We start from the raw sequence: 17,599 nt of genomic DNA, 5'->3' as shown, positions 1-17,599 counted from the left end.
ATGATGCTTGACCTGTGCAGATTTCTCTCCTGATTCAGACTAAATAACTTTTCAGCAATATTATGGATAGCAGACTTATATTTTAGCCAAAGCAAGTTAAAAAAGTCTTTATTTATATTTATTTGTGGATTATTGTGATGCTTTTATCAGCTGTTTTGACTCTCATTCTGACGGCACCCATTCACTGCAGAGCATCCATTGATGAGACACTGATGAAATGCTATATTTCTCCAAACCTGATGAAGAAACTAACTCATCCTAATCTTGGATGACCTGAGGGTGATGTTTTAGTTATAATTTTCCTGAAAATAACTAAATTGTTGCATTTGAGCATGTGATTTACAATATTATGAGCAATGAGATAATATTTGACTTATCATTTGAATCTTGTTAGTAATATTACATTATATTTTTTGTTTATATTATTATATAGTTTATTTGCACATGTAGTACTTTTGTCAAGTAGCATTTAGATATAAACATGCATTTAATTACATTAAATTAACATTTTGAATGAGCTCCCTGCCATATCTTTATGTTAACTATAAAAACATACACACACACACACACACACACACACACACACATAGCTATATATATATGTGTATATATCATGCATTTTAATCATTCATCTTTATTCCAATTGTTAGTGCAAAAAATTCAACAAATGTATCTAAAAGGAAAATTCTAAAGACATTTAATAACATTCAAATGTCCCGCCCCCAAAACACTGTAACAAACATAAAGACAATTTATATGCATGCACTGATAAAGCTGCAACGACTGTGACAGAAACCAGCTCTAGGTCTAAGTGTACACGTCTTTAAAAAAAAATACTATCTTCTTTGGCTTCATCGCTGTTCACAGAAATCCATAAACCGTGCTTTAATAAGAACTCTATTTTATTAATAACACTCTTGAATACACACCTACAAAATAAACAAAACGTCACACATACTGTAGAAACAATTTAGTTTTGTACCATTTGCATCATCACAGTGCATAAAAAATGTGTATAATATTTTTTTCCCCTCTTTGCATAGTTACAGAGCCCACAGAGTCTTCAGAATATCATGATACCACCGGCTAGAACTGAGAAGGATAATGATAAGACACAGTTTGTTTGGAGGGACAGTGTTGCACATTTAAATGACATGCAGCAGTTCTGACACCTGGCTGGGACGCCCGTTAATTCAGAGCAGAGGGGCGATCGATAATCTTAAACAATGAAGAGTCCCGGCGGGGAGCCGCTCGTTCTGCGTCCTCACACACACACACACACACACCGGCTACGACAGCATGCGCTAATGACCTCACAAAGCTTCTGTGCTGATGACAAGTCCTTAGACAGTATTTGTGAATGTCATTCAATAGATCAATTGTCTGCTTTTTAGTCTACATTTTTTCTAGATCTCTCATTTTATCACTTGTTTCTGTCAAATTGTTTGCTGGAAAAGTGTACTCAACTATCTTTATTTAACATAAATGTCATTTGCTTTGATATTTTTTTATCTAATGCAAGGACAAATCAATTTTTAGTGTGACGTCTGTCCAAAATACTTTTCAAGTGCATTGCAAACGCTTCTGCTAAGCAGATGTGGATATCATACATGCCCTGTTTTTCTTTTCTTTTTGTTTGCACTTACTTCGTTTCAGGATCTCTTAGCATTGCTTAAAGTGGACAAGTGGCAAATAAACTCGAATTGAATTGAAGTGAATTGAACTCCTGGACCGAATCACTATTCAGTGTTTGTTTGTTGGCTGTGGATGTGTGATTTGGGGTAAGCTGTGACACTTTGATTTAAACACTGAAGATATTTTCAATTCCAAAAATCCTCTTGTTTTTGGGGTGAAATATAACAAACTTTCTTCATAAACATTCACCATTTTTGAATTTGCCCATCAGTGTTTGAAACAGCCCCCACAGACACTGAAACGTTAAACCTCAGACTCATTTTATATGACTATATGATCATGATGAATGGCAAACAGGAATGTGGCACGGGTGAAACATGTGCTATTGAATTAGAAACATGATAATGCAAATACTCATTTAAAGTTACAATTCTAAAATCATTCTGTATCTCGGTTTAAGTTTGTTTGATCGAAGTCATTTCCTTTAAACAAAGTCAAGTGATTTCTTAAATCATTTCTCATGTCTAGATGGTAGAACATGAATGTAACCTCTGAACGTGGCATTGAGGTATCAGTTGTCCTGAGCTGCGTTCTCCTGTTAAATGACCCAAACTTGTTATTGTGACTCTTCGACCCGGAGGAGCAGAGAAGCATGCCACCGACTGGAAACCAGAGGAGCTCGACATTTGTAGAAGTAAGAAACGCCTTGCTTCAGATGCCACGATCCCAAACAGTCTGTGCTTTGTCTGAGTCTGCACATAAACACAGCCCAATTTATTGTCTAATTCCATTCCGGGGTGGACGAGATCGCTTTAAACTGTGGACTAAAAAACAACCCAGAGCAGAAATAGCCCCATTCCGTGCAGATTTGGCAACCTTGTTCGTTGCCAAAATGAAAGCAATGCACCAAGCAGGTTTGACCATCGGCGTAAATCCAAGTATGTTGTGTTAAGAGAATATTCTCAAAGGTCCTTCAAATCAAACTCGGGTGAACCCTAATGATGCTAGTCATTTTTTTTTAAATGCATCCAAATGTCTATGAGATCCCCCAACACTGGCTCCCCATTACATGGGTTGCCAGGTTTTGTCCATGGACTGAATGTGCTCCTTGGCCTTCATCCTCAAAGCTGCGATGCTAGAGCCGTGGTCCACATCTGGGTATTTGTCATTAAATGGACACTGGTAAGGAGGTGGTGGCATGGGTTGCATTCCCTGCACCATGCCTGGAGAAGTGTTCAGGAAGCCAGGGTGGCCCGTGTAGGACGGCTGGAGGCTTTGGCCGGGTCCCATGAAGCCTGGGATGCTGTGCATGGGAGTGGCACTGGACAACCAGGGGTCCAGAGGAAGAGAGTTAGACATCGGCCCAACGTTGGGCGCCATGGCCGCTCGGTTGAAGGACAGCATTGGCGAGTCATGGAGCTTCATGCTTCCCGAGTCCATTTTTTCCTGTCGCCGCCATTTTGCACGTCGATTCTGGAACCAAACCTGTAGAACGGGACAGAGTTGAGAACTGTTTAGACTCAACCTTTTAACATTGACTGAAACTACAGTCAAGAGTCGGCTCCCTTCCTGGTAACCTTGCTTGGACGTTATGCAAAAGTTACAGGGTTGCACGGTTTTGACTTTGCACAAACAACATGTTATGCATTATGAGTTTTTACAATCCTCTACGTTTTCATCATTAACCTCCATTGTAACGAAAATACGGTATGTGTTTCCCTGCTTCCCACAGCACAAGATACTAAAAGGGAGCAGAAATGAAGAACCAGGAGAGACATGTGCCAAAATTCATGGGATATTCTAGACTAAAATAAAAAAGAAATATCCCTCAGCAAAGTAATAAGCTCTTATTATATCAGTGTCACATTAGAAATATCAAGTGGTACTGTATTTTACTGATGGAAGATGTCTAACCAAGCCTGTCAAAGTGATGGATAATTCATTGTAGTGCATTTTCTAGTCATGAGAAGGCATTCACAACCTATAATGTGGCATATTTCAGAGCAAAAAAATGTAGGTTTAATTGATCTGTTTTTAGTTTTTGGCATTGCATATCAGAACATTCCTAACCCTCGATCCGTGTTGGGAAGGTTACTTTGGAAAGTCACCCTATTTCTTGGAAACTATGCCTCGTATTCTCCAAACAGCAAACACAAATCCATAACTTCTAACTCAGTTCCACAAAGTCAAAATGAACTCAATCTCACTGAAAAAAAAAAAAAAAGTTTTCTCTCAAATATGATACACAAACACACACACACACTTCAACACAGTATTACACACTGATGAGATCAATTCTAAACAACACTACAAAATAAATGGTAAGTGTGGTGCTCCACAAATGTTTTACTCCTAATTTAATTTCCTGTAGAGTACAGTACAATACAGCAAACAACAATATTCTGCACCAGTATCCCATTTTTGGTTTGGAACAGGCCAAGGAATCTCTTCAACATCACAGGCTTTGCTTTACTGTGGGTAAAATCCTTTGTGGGTAAAAACAAGACTGGCAAAATGCTTAGTAATGTTGTCAGTATAACACTGCACTTTTAGTATTACCTGATGTAAACTATGAACACAGTTTGGATGACAGTTACTTTATTGAAATGCAGAAGGCTGCACTTCTTATGTATGAAACACACACTCACACACACACACACACACACACACACAAACAGACACTGTCATTGTCAATTAGAAAAGAAAAAAAATATGTGCACAAAGGAAAGGAAACCACAGACAAATGTACAAAATCAGTTGCATGAAACTTTTTATGATGTGCACAAAGGAAAATGGGGAGGTTGTAAAAATTAATTTTAGCATTTACTTTCTGATTCGAGAAATGTGTGTGCGCGTGTGTCTGAGTGTGTGTGTCTGTGTGTGTGTGTGTGTGTGCATGTATGAAAATATTCAGAAGCAACCCCCTTTTGTAATCATTAAGATTAAGTTATTTCTTAGTAACTGTTAAAGACTGTAGTTACATTTGTTTTGTAATTAAATAAGATAATTCTGTTTCATGCAACTCCTCAACACTGTCCTCAGTCTCAGTAACGTTGGACTGAATCCACCCATCATTCCCTTCTTTACAGGTTTAACAGATAGAGCTTTATCAGTTTAACAAAGCCGTTTCTTGTATTAAACCAGATTCTCTTCACCCTTGTTACACAGTATCACCTTGTAATGCCCTATCAATACAGTTTCATAACAAATGATAATAGCGTTAAGTGACCCAGCATGCATCACCCAAAGCTCACCTGAACACGAACTTCTGGGAGGTTGACTTTCATCGCCAGCTCTTCTCGGCTGTACACATCCGGGTAGTGGGACTTCTCAAAGGCGCGCTCCAGCTCGTGTAACTGATAGGTGGTGAAGGTGGTTCTGTTGCGTCTGTGTTTCTTTTTAGGTTGATCCTCATCAGGAGCGTCTGGTGAGCGACTGTCGCTCTCCACATTGCTCCGTGGATCTCCCAAATCTGCGTCGCACTTCTCTGTGGAGTAAAGTCCAGTATCTACAGCACAGGATGAACGCATTGCTCTTTATTGCCAGGTACTCTTATAAAGATTTAATGGGTTTTAGCCTAGCTGTACAGCTGAACAGTAGTTGCTATTATGACCAAAATCTCACAAAATGAGAAATTTTATTTTACAAATTTACGATATGCATTTTAAAGCATTAAAAATAAGAACAAAGAAGCAAATTACAAACACAATAGAATAAACATACTAATTAAATAAATGTTAGTTTTTCAGCTCCACCACATTTGTTTATTTCCACACACGATTATTTAACATGCACTCTTTTACAAAAAACTGCAGAAATTAAATAATAAAATGTAGCTAAAATACTGCATATGTGTGAATCACATATGAATTGATTCTTATAGATCCAAAAGTAATGAAATCAAGAGCAGTGAGTTATATTCTTTTTGTCTTTTGTTGTTTGATTAACATTAATGACAGACACTGTAAATAAGACAGCTGGCCCTTTAAGACTTTCTCCAATATATTGAAACACATCAATTTTTTACATAATTGACAGTATTTTGATATAATGATTTGTTTTATCATTCAACAGCTAAACAAAAATGGTGCATCTGATCACTCATAAAGTAACAGCAGAGTTCTCCTCAACAAGACACATTATTTTTCCAATCATTCTTGTCTGAAATGCAAACATTGTGGGATGAGGTACATAATAGAGCACCCAAAAATGTATGTATGTATTTATCTGTTCTGTTGATCACCAAAAAACATGCATTTTGATGAGTGTTGAGAAATAAAAATAGTCGACGGTACCCATTGACTTACATAGCATGGAAAAAACAGTATGGAAGTCAATGGGTACCGTCAATTGTGTCATAGCCAACATTCTTTAAAATATAATCTTTTGTGTTCAACAGAAGAAAGAAACTCATGCTAGTTTGAAACAACTTGACAGTGATTGAATACATTTTTGGATGAACTATCCCTTTAAAAGCACCATTAATAAAACTACTTATGTTATTTTGCCTGGTGCAGTGATGGAGTCAGATGTTCACCTTTCGATTTTATGAATTCCTAGAAAACTAAAGATTTGGGAGTTCCATCACTTCTGTCACGGTGCGTGAATCCTCCCAGTAATCCAGCACGCAGATGTCACCGGTTAAACCTGCAGACCTCATGCGGCCAAGACGGCTAATCCAGCCGTTAAGAGGTTCACTCAATACTACAGCGTTTCGCCAGAGAGTGGCCCTCCAGCCTGACAACAGCAGAGATTTTCATTTCGCAGAAACGGCTAAGAGCAAACAGCACCACATGTTGAGGTGGAACACATCCAGGTTGAATCTAATTGAGTTAGGCAGGATTAGAGTAAGACCGCTAGTTCAGTGTTAGCAAGTGTTAAACGTGCTTGAGAAAGTAGATACACCAGAAAATAAGTCAGAATTCGAGGTTGCACTCACAACTGTGATAAAAAAATCTGAATTGTTCCATAGAAATCTGACCAAATCTATCCTAAGCTTTACGTTTTGGTGTGTATTTCATCTCTAACAGTATGAGAGAGTCTTCAAATCAAGTGTCTTGTTTGGGGAAATCTGTGCTGTTAGATTAAAGGCCTCATGTAGAAAAGATTAAAGGAGATTCAGGAGAAGCTCATGCAGGACGGTAGAACCATGCATGTGCAAATTCATCATTAATAATTGTAAACGGTGCATTAAGAACTTTTTGCATCGAGCCACTCAGAATTTAGTATTTTTTTTGCACAAGTAGTGTCTTTACGTGTGACATTCTTTGTACTTTTCATAAAACGTGATGTGATTTAGTAAACTCTCACCGTGATACACAGCTGACTGCTGGGAATTATCCGGAAGACTTTGCAGGTGGCCGTAGGGGTCAGAGGTCACTTGTTTCTCCAGATCTGCTCCATCCACTTTGAGTGTCCCGACAGGTTCGACCGGGTTGAGAAGAGGATCCTGGTCCTTATTGAAGCCCAGAATCACGTCGATGCTGTGCACGCGGCCTCCCATCCCCGGAGCGCCGCCTTTACCCAGATCATGGTAGTTGTCCGTTGAGAGGCAGCCATCATCCACCATGTTCATCGTATCTGGTGATAAATGCATCCAATCTGTCCTCAATGTAAGTCTCCTGGAAGAAATGTGTGCAAGTTATGTCTGTAAGAGAATCTGGTTCCAGTTTGTGGCAGAGATTCCAGTTTTAAAGCTTTGTTCATGAGTTAATACGACTTTGAAGACTGACAAAAAGAGATTCATATTTGTAACTTTTTGGTATGGTCAGTGCAACAGTATTTGACAAAATCAGGTAAAGCATTTACGGTCAAAAGTCATTGCATGTGATACTGGTCGTACTTTATTTATTTTTTTGAGTTTTATAATTCAAAAATAATTGGATATTGTTTGTGTGTTTGTTATGGTTCAACATATTAGGGGTTCATGTTTTGCAAATGCAATAAAAAAAATCATAATATAATATAATATAATATAATATAATATAATATAATATAATATAATATAATATAATATAATATAATATAATATAATATAATATAATATAATATAATATAATATAATATAATATGACATATTGTATTGCTATATATTGGATGGCAACTATTTTTGTTTCTATAAAGTCTCCATTTAGATCAGAATCTGTTCCTTTTTATGTATTTTTTGATTATTTGATCATGTAATTTTTTTATTAATTATAATAATAAAAAAAAGCTTTTAAAATAATTTTTTTAGTAAGAATGAAAAAATATTATATGTTAAATCTATAAGGTAAGGTTAAGGTTATATTATTTTCCCACTAAATCTAATTTAAATTCTGAGTTTATGAATTAAAATTAATTTAATTAGGCTCAAAAAAGAGGCAAAAATTCAGTTTTTCCACATTTAAAAATATATTTATTTTAAAATAATAATATAATATGTTATATAATAAACCCATAGGAATCAAATCTATCTATCTGTCTAGCATGGTGAATTTCACTTATATTTATCATATTTCATATGTTAATCCTGAGCAAAAATGCATAGTATTATAGTATTATAACATAACTCTCTTTTAGATTCAGAAATGATGCTCAAATCTACTGTAGCTCTAGTTTACAAATTAAAAGTCACTCAATCAAATAGAAGAAAAAACTTTGCATTTTTTTCCATCAATGTCTTGTTTTATCAGAATCTCACAGGCCTGGTCGTAAACCTATGGTGGCACAATTTTAGAATTTTAATAGAAATTACATTTTTTTAAGTTTGTGAGCAGTTATGCTGTATAATATGTCATATTTAATTTTTCTTCAATTTCATACCTGTTGAATGTGCATTTAGACATCTATTCAACCAATAATGAACTATTGTGCAAACAACGAAAAAGTACTGTGTGTTGCATTTTAAAAAGTATATGCTTTAAATACACAAACAGAAATAAGTCTTATTCAGCAATTTTAAAGGTAACTTAAATGCAAAGTAAATCTAAATTAATCATGGAACCTTTAAATCAGAAAAACTAAACTTCACGCACCTTTTCTACAAATTTCCGGCTCATCAGAATCACTCAGGGTTGTCTTCGCATAAAAGCATCGCCGAAAATGACACACCGCAACTTTTTACCCACAGTGCACCTGGTTCAGACTGTAAAACGACCGTTAACGGCTATTTCTCGCATCCCAAAGCGAGGTAAATTCGGAAGCACTCAGATACGTCCCATTCCCACACCATATAGGTCTTGATCTTTAGGATGAAGCCATGCAAACTGGCCTGACGTGCAGAGAGCCGGTGGCAAGAGGGAAAGACTTAAGAGGTTTAATAATTGGAATCCTTCCCTTTAAGGATGATTGACAGTTGTTCTCTGCCGGGGTAATTGCACTAAACGCTGGCCGTGGTTTGGCCACAGAGGGAGGCCTGCGCTAATGAAGCACCGACAGAATGTCCTTTCAACACTCTTTTGTCTAAATGATAACGGCGACCTACTGAAAGTGTCCTTTAATCCACAGCTTCACAAAGACAGCACACCGTGTGTTAAGATGTGTTTTTCTTCTGCAGTCAAATGCCTTCAGTGCTTCACAAAGACGATCGGGTTAAGCAGACGTACAGAGAGATAGAGTGTTGTATTGCTGATAACACAAACAGCTCATTCTTTAAACTCAGTATGAAGTTTTAAAGTTTGTCATGTGCATAAATGAATGACCTGCTACATCGCTGACGAATAGCATCGAATTCAATGCAGCAACAGGTGTCTTTTTTAATATGTAATTAAAAAAGATTTTTTTATATGTAATTTATTCCTGTTTCATATTTTTGTTAGTATTGTTAATATTTAGAATCAGATTTTTTAATTTTTATAATTAAAATTTTTATTTTACAAATTAAAATTTTTAGAAATTTGTGTTTTTTTTTCTAATTTTTTGTGAGTGTGTGTATTTACATATTGCATTATTGCATACATATATATATGTGTGTGTGTGTGTGTATGAACACACACTCACTTAAAATAAGAAAAAAAAAATAGGATTGCTAAAAATGTCAATTTCTTAAATAAAAATGTAAAATATAAAAATAAAAGCTGATTCTAAATATTAACAATACTAACAAAAATGTGAAGTCTTCTACTTGAGCAATTCATTTACTTTTAATTTGTAAACTCTGAATTTAAATTATGGATTTAAATTAGATTTAATGAGAAAATAAGTAACGTCACTACTTCACAGAAACTAAACCAATAAGATGTTAAGATGTAATTGTATTAATAAAGCATATAAATTTTAACATGATACATGCATTTGGTTTATTGCAAATATATATATATATATATATATATATATATATATATATATATATATATATATATATATATATATATATATATATATATTAGCATATTGAATTCTATGAGACCATATGCAAACTTAAAAAAATAAATAATCCAAAGCTCTAAATATGAAAAGCTTCATCAGTGATGAATCGGCCGCTGGTGTTTATTAACTGACTGTATAATAGATTGGCTTTACCTGCTCATAATTACTCTAAATTGACCCCCATGTAGCTCATTAGACTCAGATCTGACCTCATCAAACGATGCCACACTTGACCTCAAACTGGCCACAAACTTCTCAGACTCTTTATTAATTGTTTTAAACGTGGCTTGCTCATGTTAGCGTGGTTGGGTCTGTGATGGTTTCCTTTAAGCCAGTTGGCCAGGTTAATGCTCCTGAGACTGACTGACACAGAGATCAACCCCAGATTTTCCCCAGCCTTAAAGAAATCTAAAGCACAGTTTAAGAAGCCTCAGATGACCAGTTTGGATGTCTGGAATAAAGGAAGGGATAAGATGTGCAATTCCCCTTCATTTATTAATATCTTCCCTTCGATAATTTAGAATATTTAAAACAAGACTCAAAGATATATATATATATATATTTATTATACAGAGAATCACTGTTATTTTACTATTGCGATACCATTATAGGTTTTATAAATTACCATTTTTCTGTTTCATGATTTGCTTTGACTCTTTACAGTTTAAATTAGGCTGAAATTATCAGACTTTTCAATTGTGACAACTTGCCCCACTATTGTGCAACAATGGTTTATTACAAATTTTCAAAAGCTGATTTTTTTTTAGACAAGACTTTTTTTTTTTATTGCATTGCAAATACATTTAGATTGCAAATGCTGATTATTTTTTTTATTTTTTTTGGATACATTCAGTACGGTCGGTGATAACGCACACTGACAGCAGCCATGTTTACTGACCCTCAGTCTGCTGTTAGTTTGACCTCTGCTTAAAACACAGGAGACACAAGACAAGAGCGATTTCTTTCCGTTCCAGTGCTCGAGTCCAAACACAAGACCGTCTGACTTCAGCTGATTGTGCTGAGTGTCAGTAGAAATGGACAGATTCGAGGGCCAGGTCATTTTCTAGACGAGCCAATTACAGACTTTACACTTATAAACTCTGGGACAAACCCCAAGGAGTCTCTTGGAGTGGGATTTTTCTGATAAAAGAGGCTTTTGGGCCATCTGGGCATCAGTGAAAGGCCCTTGATGCCAATCCTGAACAGGAATCAGAGCAGTTTTGCTAATAAGTAAAGGAGTTATTCATTATTGTATTGTGTTGCATGTATTTCAGGTTGCTTTGATGTTAACCAGAGGAAGATGTTACTTTATTAGTTGAATTTGAGTAAGTTACAGTACAAACACTGGTTGTACCATCCATTTTCACTCAGAAATTTCTAGTAAATTGCACAATGCATTAAACAGGAAATTGTGAAATTGCATTCATTATTTCTTTTGCATTTATGTATTTACACTGTTAAAACTGATCAAAAATGGAAACAGTGTTCACTCAGAAATTGCTAGTAAATTTCACGATTAATTAGAATGAATAGCAAGTCATAGATTATAAATGTTTAAATATTTTCTTGTAAAACCTAGATTAGTAATAATCTTTGAAAATTAATTTTACAGTGTTCTTGCATGATTGCCTTTTTATTCCATCCTTTTTACTTTTTTGCTTTTTTACAAAATTGCTGTTTCTTTTAGAAAATAGTCAACCATGGTAAATATGCATGTCTGTTTTTTTTAGGTTTTGCATGTTAATTTACACTAATTGCACTGCATTCTAAATCAATTAGCTGACCTGAGTTAATGAGGAACTTCTGTACAGGAGTGTGTATGTGACGCACAAGACTGGTCTATTAAATTTTGGCAGATAATCCAATGACCTGGATGTATCCTAAAAAAAAAATCAAAAATGATACCAGTTGAATCAGCTGAATGCATGTTACTCATATTACTTACATTTATGCATTTGGTAGACCCTTTCATCCAGAGCGACATTGGTTTACATATTATAAATTCATGCATTCCCTGGGATTTTAACCCTTGACCTGTTGTAAGCATCATGCTTTTACTGTGACAAACATGATGGATACTTGGCTACTCTAACTGAGAGAAGAGGCTAATAATCATTTTATCACGTTAAAATATTAAGGCTGCACTTCTTTGCTTGTTTCCTCATTATCCTAATTGAGAGCAAATTAGCTAAGAGGTGCAGTGCAGCTATCAAGCTCCTTAGATTTAGCAGAAGACAATTTAAGCCTCGCAGATCCTATTAGTGACAAAACAGATAACGCTTGAAGGAGCTGCGTCAGCTTACCACCACAGGACGGAGAGAGAGAGAGGGAGAGAGAGAGAGAGAGAGAGAGAGAGAGGGAAGAGAGAGAGAGAGAGGGAAGAGAGAGAGGGAGGCTTCACCCTTGGTATGACCAAAATTTAAAGTGCAACAAATTACACATACTGTACCTCGGGCTGAAGATAAATGCAATTGGTAAACTACATTTGGCTGTGAATGAACTGAAAAAGAAAGCAAGAAGGGCCTTTTATGCCATCAAAAAATCTATCCAAATAGAAATACCAATTCGAATCTGGCTCAAAATATTCCAATCAGTCACTGACTGAGAAGTGTGGGGTCCTCTCCTCAATCACTAATTTGAAAAAATGGGACAAAAATCTGATGGAGCCCTGCATGTGGAGTTCTGTAAGAGTCTCCTCAGAGTCCAGAGGAACACTACGAACAACACATGCAGGACAGAATTAGGCCAATACCCTCTACTAATGCACAGTGAGAAAAGAGCCATCAAATTTTGGAGACACCTAAAAATGAGCGACCCCAACTCTTACCATTTTAAAGCCCTTAAAAACCATAAAGTGAACCCTAAAAAAGCCCCCTGATTCAGACGATCCTGAAGCTGCAGAAGCAAACTAACACGACTAACAACAGCCAGCATCAGGACTCTGAAATATATACAAGATACATCGATGCCTGTCACAAAAAGAGGGAGGAGTCAACAAATCAGTGATGCACCCATACACACACACACACCACATTGAATTATAAATTGTTTGTAGAATTTTTAAATGTTATTTGTTCTACTTTTGAAACGTATATACATGCATGTTTTTACTGCATATATATCTGTCCTAGATTCAGTGTAAACACTCTGCTTTGGCAATACATTGTAACAATTGTCATGCCAATAAAGCACATATTGATTTGAATTGAGAGAGATAGATAGATAGATAGATAGATAGATAGATAGATAGATAGATAGATAGATAGATAGATAGATAGATAGATAGATCACTGTACCCTTACGAAAGGAAAATATATTTACCAATATATTTCTTAAAATATATTGTGATATATTGTAATATATTATTTTCCCTTTTTATTTTCTAGTATTTTATATATTTTAATACATTTAATAATATATTGATGATACATATATTATATAATATATTGCCACTTTCAATATATTGCAGTATATTGGAAAAAAAAAAATATAAATAAAAATATATGCCTAATATATTACATGATATTTTCCAATATACTGCAATTTATTTTTGTTTCATAAGGGTATGCAGTATATACAGTAATATTGTACAGTCTTCAGTGTTTTTCTCAGTTTTACATAACCTGGGCACAGAAGGACATCAGATTGGAAAGCCTTCTTCTCGTCACTCATTCCTCGAACTGTGACACCTGCAGATCTGCATCGAGTTGTTTGCTTTTGTTGAACTGACACGAGGACAAGAATGAAAGCAGGGAACTAATCCTGTTATGACTGAAAATCAAATTAAACCAAGAGCATTAGACGCATGCCTTCAGCCTTCCATGTATTTACATGACACGCATGCTTCTGATGATTTTTCTTTTCTTATGGGTGTTTCCTGTCAGGAAGCTCTGTTAATGCCGGACAAATGGATTTTAAGTGTGTAATTTTAGGTTGTTGATGACGTCAAATCCCAGTGAGACACTGACATGCTTTGGTGTTACAGTAAGATTAATCTAGTGCTTAGTCTTTATGCACTAATGAACTTCCTTCCATACACCCACTGCTCACAGAGATTACACTCGTTCACTTCATGAATGAAAGTGAGTCTGCAGTTGTTCTTGCATTTGCATTCACAAATGTGTCTCTTTATGGCTGTAAATGGATGTGAATGTTTTATGTTGACTTCCATAGCATTTGCATGGTGCTCTAAACTATTTAAAGGAGCAGTACACCCAAAAATTATAATGTGTTGAAAATGTCCTCACCCTCAGGTCATCGAAGATCTAGATGATTTTGTTTCTTCATCAGATTTGGAGAAATGTAGCATTGCATCACTTGCTCACCAGTAGAACCTCTGCAGTGAATGGGTGCCGTCAGAATGAAAGTTTTACATACAATCAGACAACACTTGGGACTCATTTTTAATGTGAAGATAGCAAATGCTTTATTTTGAATTGATTCTGACACAAGCATAACATAATGAAGCACTTTAAATTAATTTGGAAATAATGCTGACTAGAAACATAAAGTAAAAATATAGATATTATAAAATATGTAAAACAATTCCCGAACAAATTGCGGACTTCAACCAATCAATATGTTAAGAGAAGAGAGCCAGGTAAATACAAGAAACTTAAAAACTTATTTCCTGCATTGCATTTTTGCATGATTTATTTATTTTTAATTATGCACATTTGTTATGTAACATCATGACTGTAATGTGGGAAAAAAATTGCATGTTCACACAACTCTTTATTTTAATGTTTCATTAATGCAAGCTACTTTAGATAAGAAACATTATTGTAAGATGCTTATTTTTCATTGCTTTTCAGAAAAGCAGCAGATCTCCACAGGTTTGCATTGCTTGTTGCATTGCATTGAACTATTATCCTCTTAAAGGGACAGTTTCCTCGAAAATGAAAATCTGTGATTATTCAGTCACCTTTGGCTTGGATCGAATCAAAATCCACGTCCATGTTCTGGCGTTTTCCCAGAAAAGATTCATTCATCTCTTCCTGTTCCTCATCTTCCTTCACCATCTTCTCCAGTTTGATCATCATACAGAGGCCTTAAATATAATACAGTAATGATACAGTAGATTTACAGTAGATATGTTTACCTTTGGATTTCATTTTAAGAGATGTCACCCCAGAATCAAATCAGTGCTATTTGTGAGATGAACCCAGGATGCTTTACTCAATATTGTATTACAATTATGATCATCTAAAGGCAATTATTTAATAAAAACCTTCACAAGTAAAACATACGTTATATTAATAAGAATAATATTCATTGAAAAAACTTTGTGTGTGTGTGTGTGTGTGTGTGTGTGTGTGTGTGTGTGTGTGTGTGTGTGTGTGAGTGTGTGTGTGTGCTCCAGGATGGAGCTTAAGAAGGTTAAAAGGGTTTAGAGCTAAAATATGGAGCAGGTGGCTTTATATCTCGAGTCAAACAGGGACGACGCTGTAATACTTCCTAACCAAACCAGCTATTAAACAACATACATGTGCAACGATTGCAATCCCCAAAACTACTATTATATATTACTCTTTATATTGTTTATTTCACTGTTAATTTACATGATGCTGAATTAAATAAAATCATTTAACATTATTTGAAAAAATGAATTGGAATTCAATTAAAAACAATGTATAAAAATAAATAATTCAAAATACTCATAAAACAATTCTAGTACATAAATAAAACAATAAAATATATATTTTTATTGTTTATTTTATAAAAAGAATTGTATTCATTAATTACATTAATTGTATTCTATAATTAGTTATTTAATTATTTAATAATTTTTTATAATGCACAAAATGACTATGGAAAAAATTATTAACAGTGAAAAAAGGAAAAAAGGAGAAAAAAATAACAGAAATTACAATGAAATTTACCATTGTTATTTTAATTAATTATTTTATTACAACTGAACCTTTGAATTTTTTTTACCTTCATTTAAATATTTTAAATATATAGTTAATTAATTATTAAATTGTTTTTAAAATTATAAAACAAATACTATGGGAAAAGAAAAAAACAACAACATAAAATCATAACTAAAAATATTATTTAAAATTAAAATAAAAAAGTATAAAAATTCAGGTTTCCAAATATTCATTTATAAATATAAATAATACTTATAATAATAATAAATTTAATAATAATTAAATAATAATAAATAATAATTTAATACTTAAATAAACACAGATAGAAGCACTTGTGTGTAAATCTGTGCTGATCTTCTGATGGAAATATTTGTTGTGGTTGGATCACGTTAAAAGCTGTGGCCTTTGACCTGATAAGGACTCTTGTGACCCAGTTCTGGACTTAATGCTGTCGGGTGTTATATAAAGAGATGAGGTGTAATGCACAGCATCATTATGATTGTGTGTGTGTGTGTGTGTGTGTGTGTGTGTGTGTGTGTGTGTGTGTGTGTAGGCTTTTTTCCGAGACGTCACAGTAACAAGCTTTCACACTGACAGCTTTCTCATTTCAAGAGTTTAGTGTCTTTATTTCCCCTCCTTACATGAATGCACACTTTGTTTATTTTAAATCATGACAAACAGTTATTGTAATACACTGTCAGGCATCTCTGACAGCAGCTGGCTTCAGATGACGGATGTGATGAACTGATCCTGTTATTGGCTGGCAGCAGGCCACAGGAAACGGGAATTATGGATAAGACAATAATAACAGGCTAAGATGATTTCATTATGTTTATAAACATCACTTTGCACTGCATGGTATTCAAATTATATTTATGTTATTAAATATAAAGGCAAATGAAAGACAATATAACTGTGATTAATTGTGCAGTAACAGTTTTTTTTGTTTACTTTGGAGGTCTACTGTATCATCTAGTACCAAAGTTATTATGATTTATTATATTGACAATGAGATTATTATATTCATATTTGTTTATGTTCATTTATTATTTTCAATTATAAAACCATAGGCTATATCATTCAAATTATATAATTTAGCAATTATAAAATCTTTTAATTCATCGAAAAACGAAGATGAAATGGAACGAAATGTAAATATTAGATCAAAATGAATTAGTATTGCATTATTTTGCAGTTATGAAATTAACTAAAAATTAAACAATTATCAAAAACAACAAATTAAGATGGAAATTATTATTATTATTAATTATTCTTACAATTATGCATTATTGTTAACTAAAACGTATCTATTAACAAATGTTTTTTGTTCAAAGATTATATAAAATATAGTAGATATTAGATGAAAAATATATATATTTTAAAAGAAAGTCGCTCACTACACACGCGTTTCAGATGGTCACGTGGCATTCCCTTGCTGAACTCATTTGCATAAAGTTGCATGCATTTTTTTATTTTAGCGCTCAGTGAAACAGAATAATGGGTTTGCCAGTGTGAGATTAATTGGTCATGATGGAACTTTGTGAGATCTCGATGAACAAACACTTGCAGATTTTTAGTGGTAATAAAGCGCACTATTTGTGAGCTTAAGCAATAAAAATGTAGAGCTTTTGTTTTTTGGACACACATGTTGCAAAGTTTCGGGAATGACATCCACATAGGCTATCTTGATGTTGTTTTATTATTTATTTATTATTATTTTAATTTTTTGGTGGCTAAGAACT

General features: G+C 34.3%; 1 protein-coding gene across 1 annotated transcript; it reads right to left on the bottom strand.

Annotated features, from left to right (window-relative positions):
- Window positions 1-674: 674 nt before the first annotated feature.
- LOC113045257 (retinal homeobox protein Rx2-like) lies at window positions 675-8,900 on the bottom strand. Its single transcript, XM_026205505.1, has 4 exons — window positions 8,652-8,900; window positions 6,946-7,256; window positions 4,890-5,143; window positions 675-3,120 (listed from the first exon to the last, which is right to left on the bottom strand). Exons 2-4 carry the CDS (start codon window positions 7,229-7,231, stop codon window positions 2,701-2,703), a joined length of 960 nt encoding a protein of 319 aa, XP_026061290.1. The 5' UTR covers window positions 7,232-7,256; window positions 8,652-8,900; the 3' UTR covers window positions 675-2,700.
- Window positions 8,901-17,599: the final 8,699 nt, after the last annotated feature.

Source organism: Carassius auratus, chromosome 27 (assembly GCF_003368295.1).
Source record: "Carassius auratus strain Wakin chromosome 27, ASM336829v1, whole genome shotgun sequence".
In the NCBI taxonomy this organism is placed as follows: Eukaryota; Metazoa; Chordata; class Actinopteri; order Cypriniformes; family Cyprinidae; genus Carassius; species Carassius auratus.
Note: the sequence above shows the minus strand (reverse complement) of the source record. Positions and strands in the feature narration are given on the sequence as shown.

Bases quoted from the DNA above. Each gene is read 5' to 3' on its own strand.
- LOC113045257 (XM_026205505.1), bottom strand. From the start codon at position 7,231: ATGCATTTATCACCAGATACGATGAACATGGTGGATGATGGCTGCCTC. The intron at 5,144-6,945 runs GTGAGAGTTTAC...CCTGTGCTGTAG, and splicing joins GCAGTCAGCTGTGTATCACG to ATACTGGACTTTACTCCACA. The intron at 3,121-4,889 runs GTGAGCTTTGGG...CCCGTTCTACAG, and splicing joins TCCCAGAAGTTCGTGTTCAG to GTTTGGTTCCAGAATCGACG.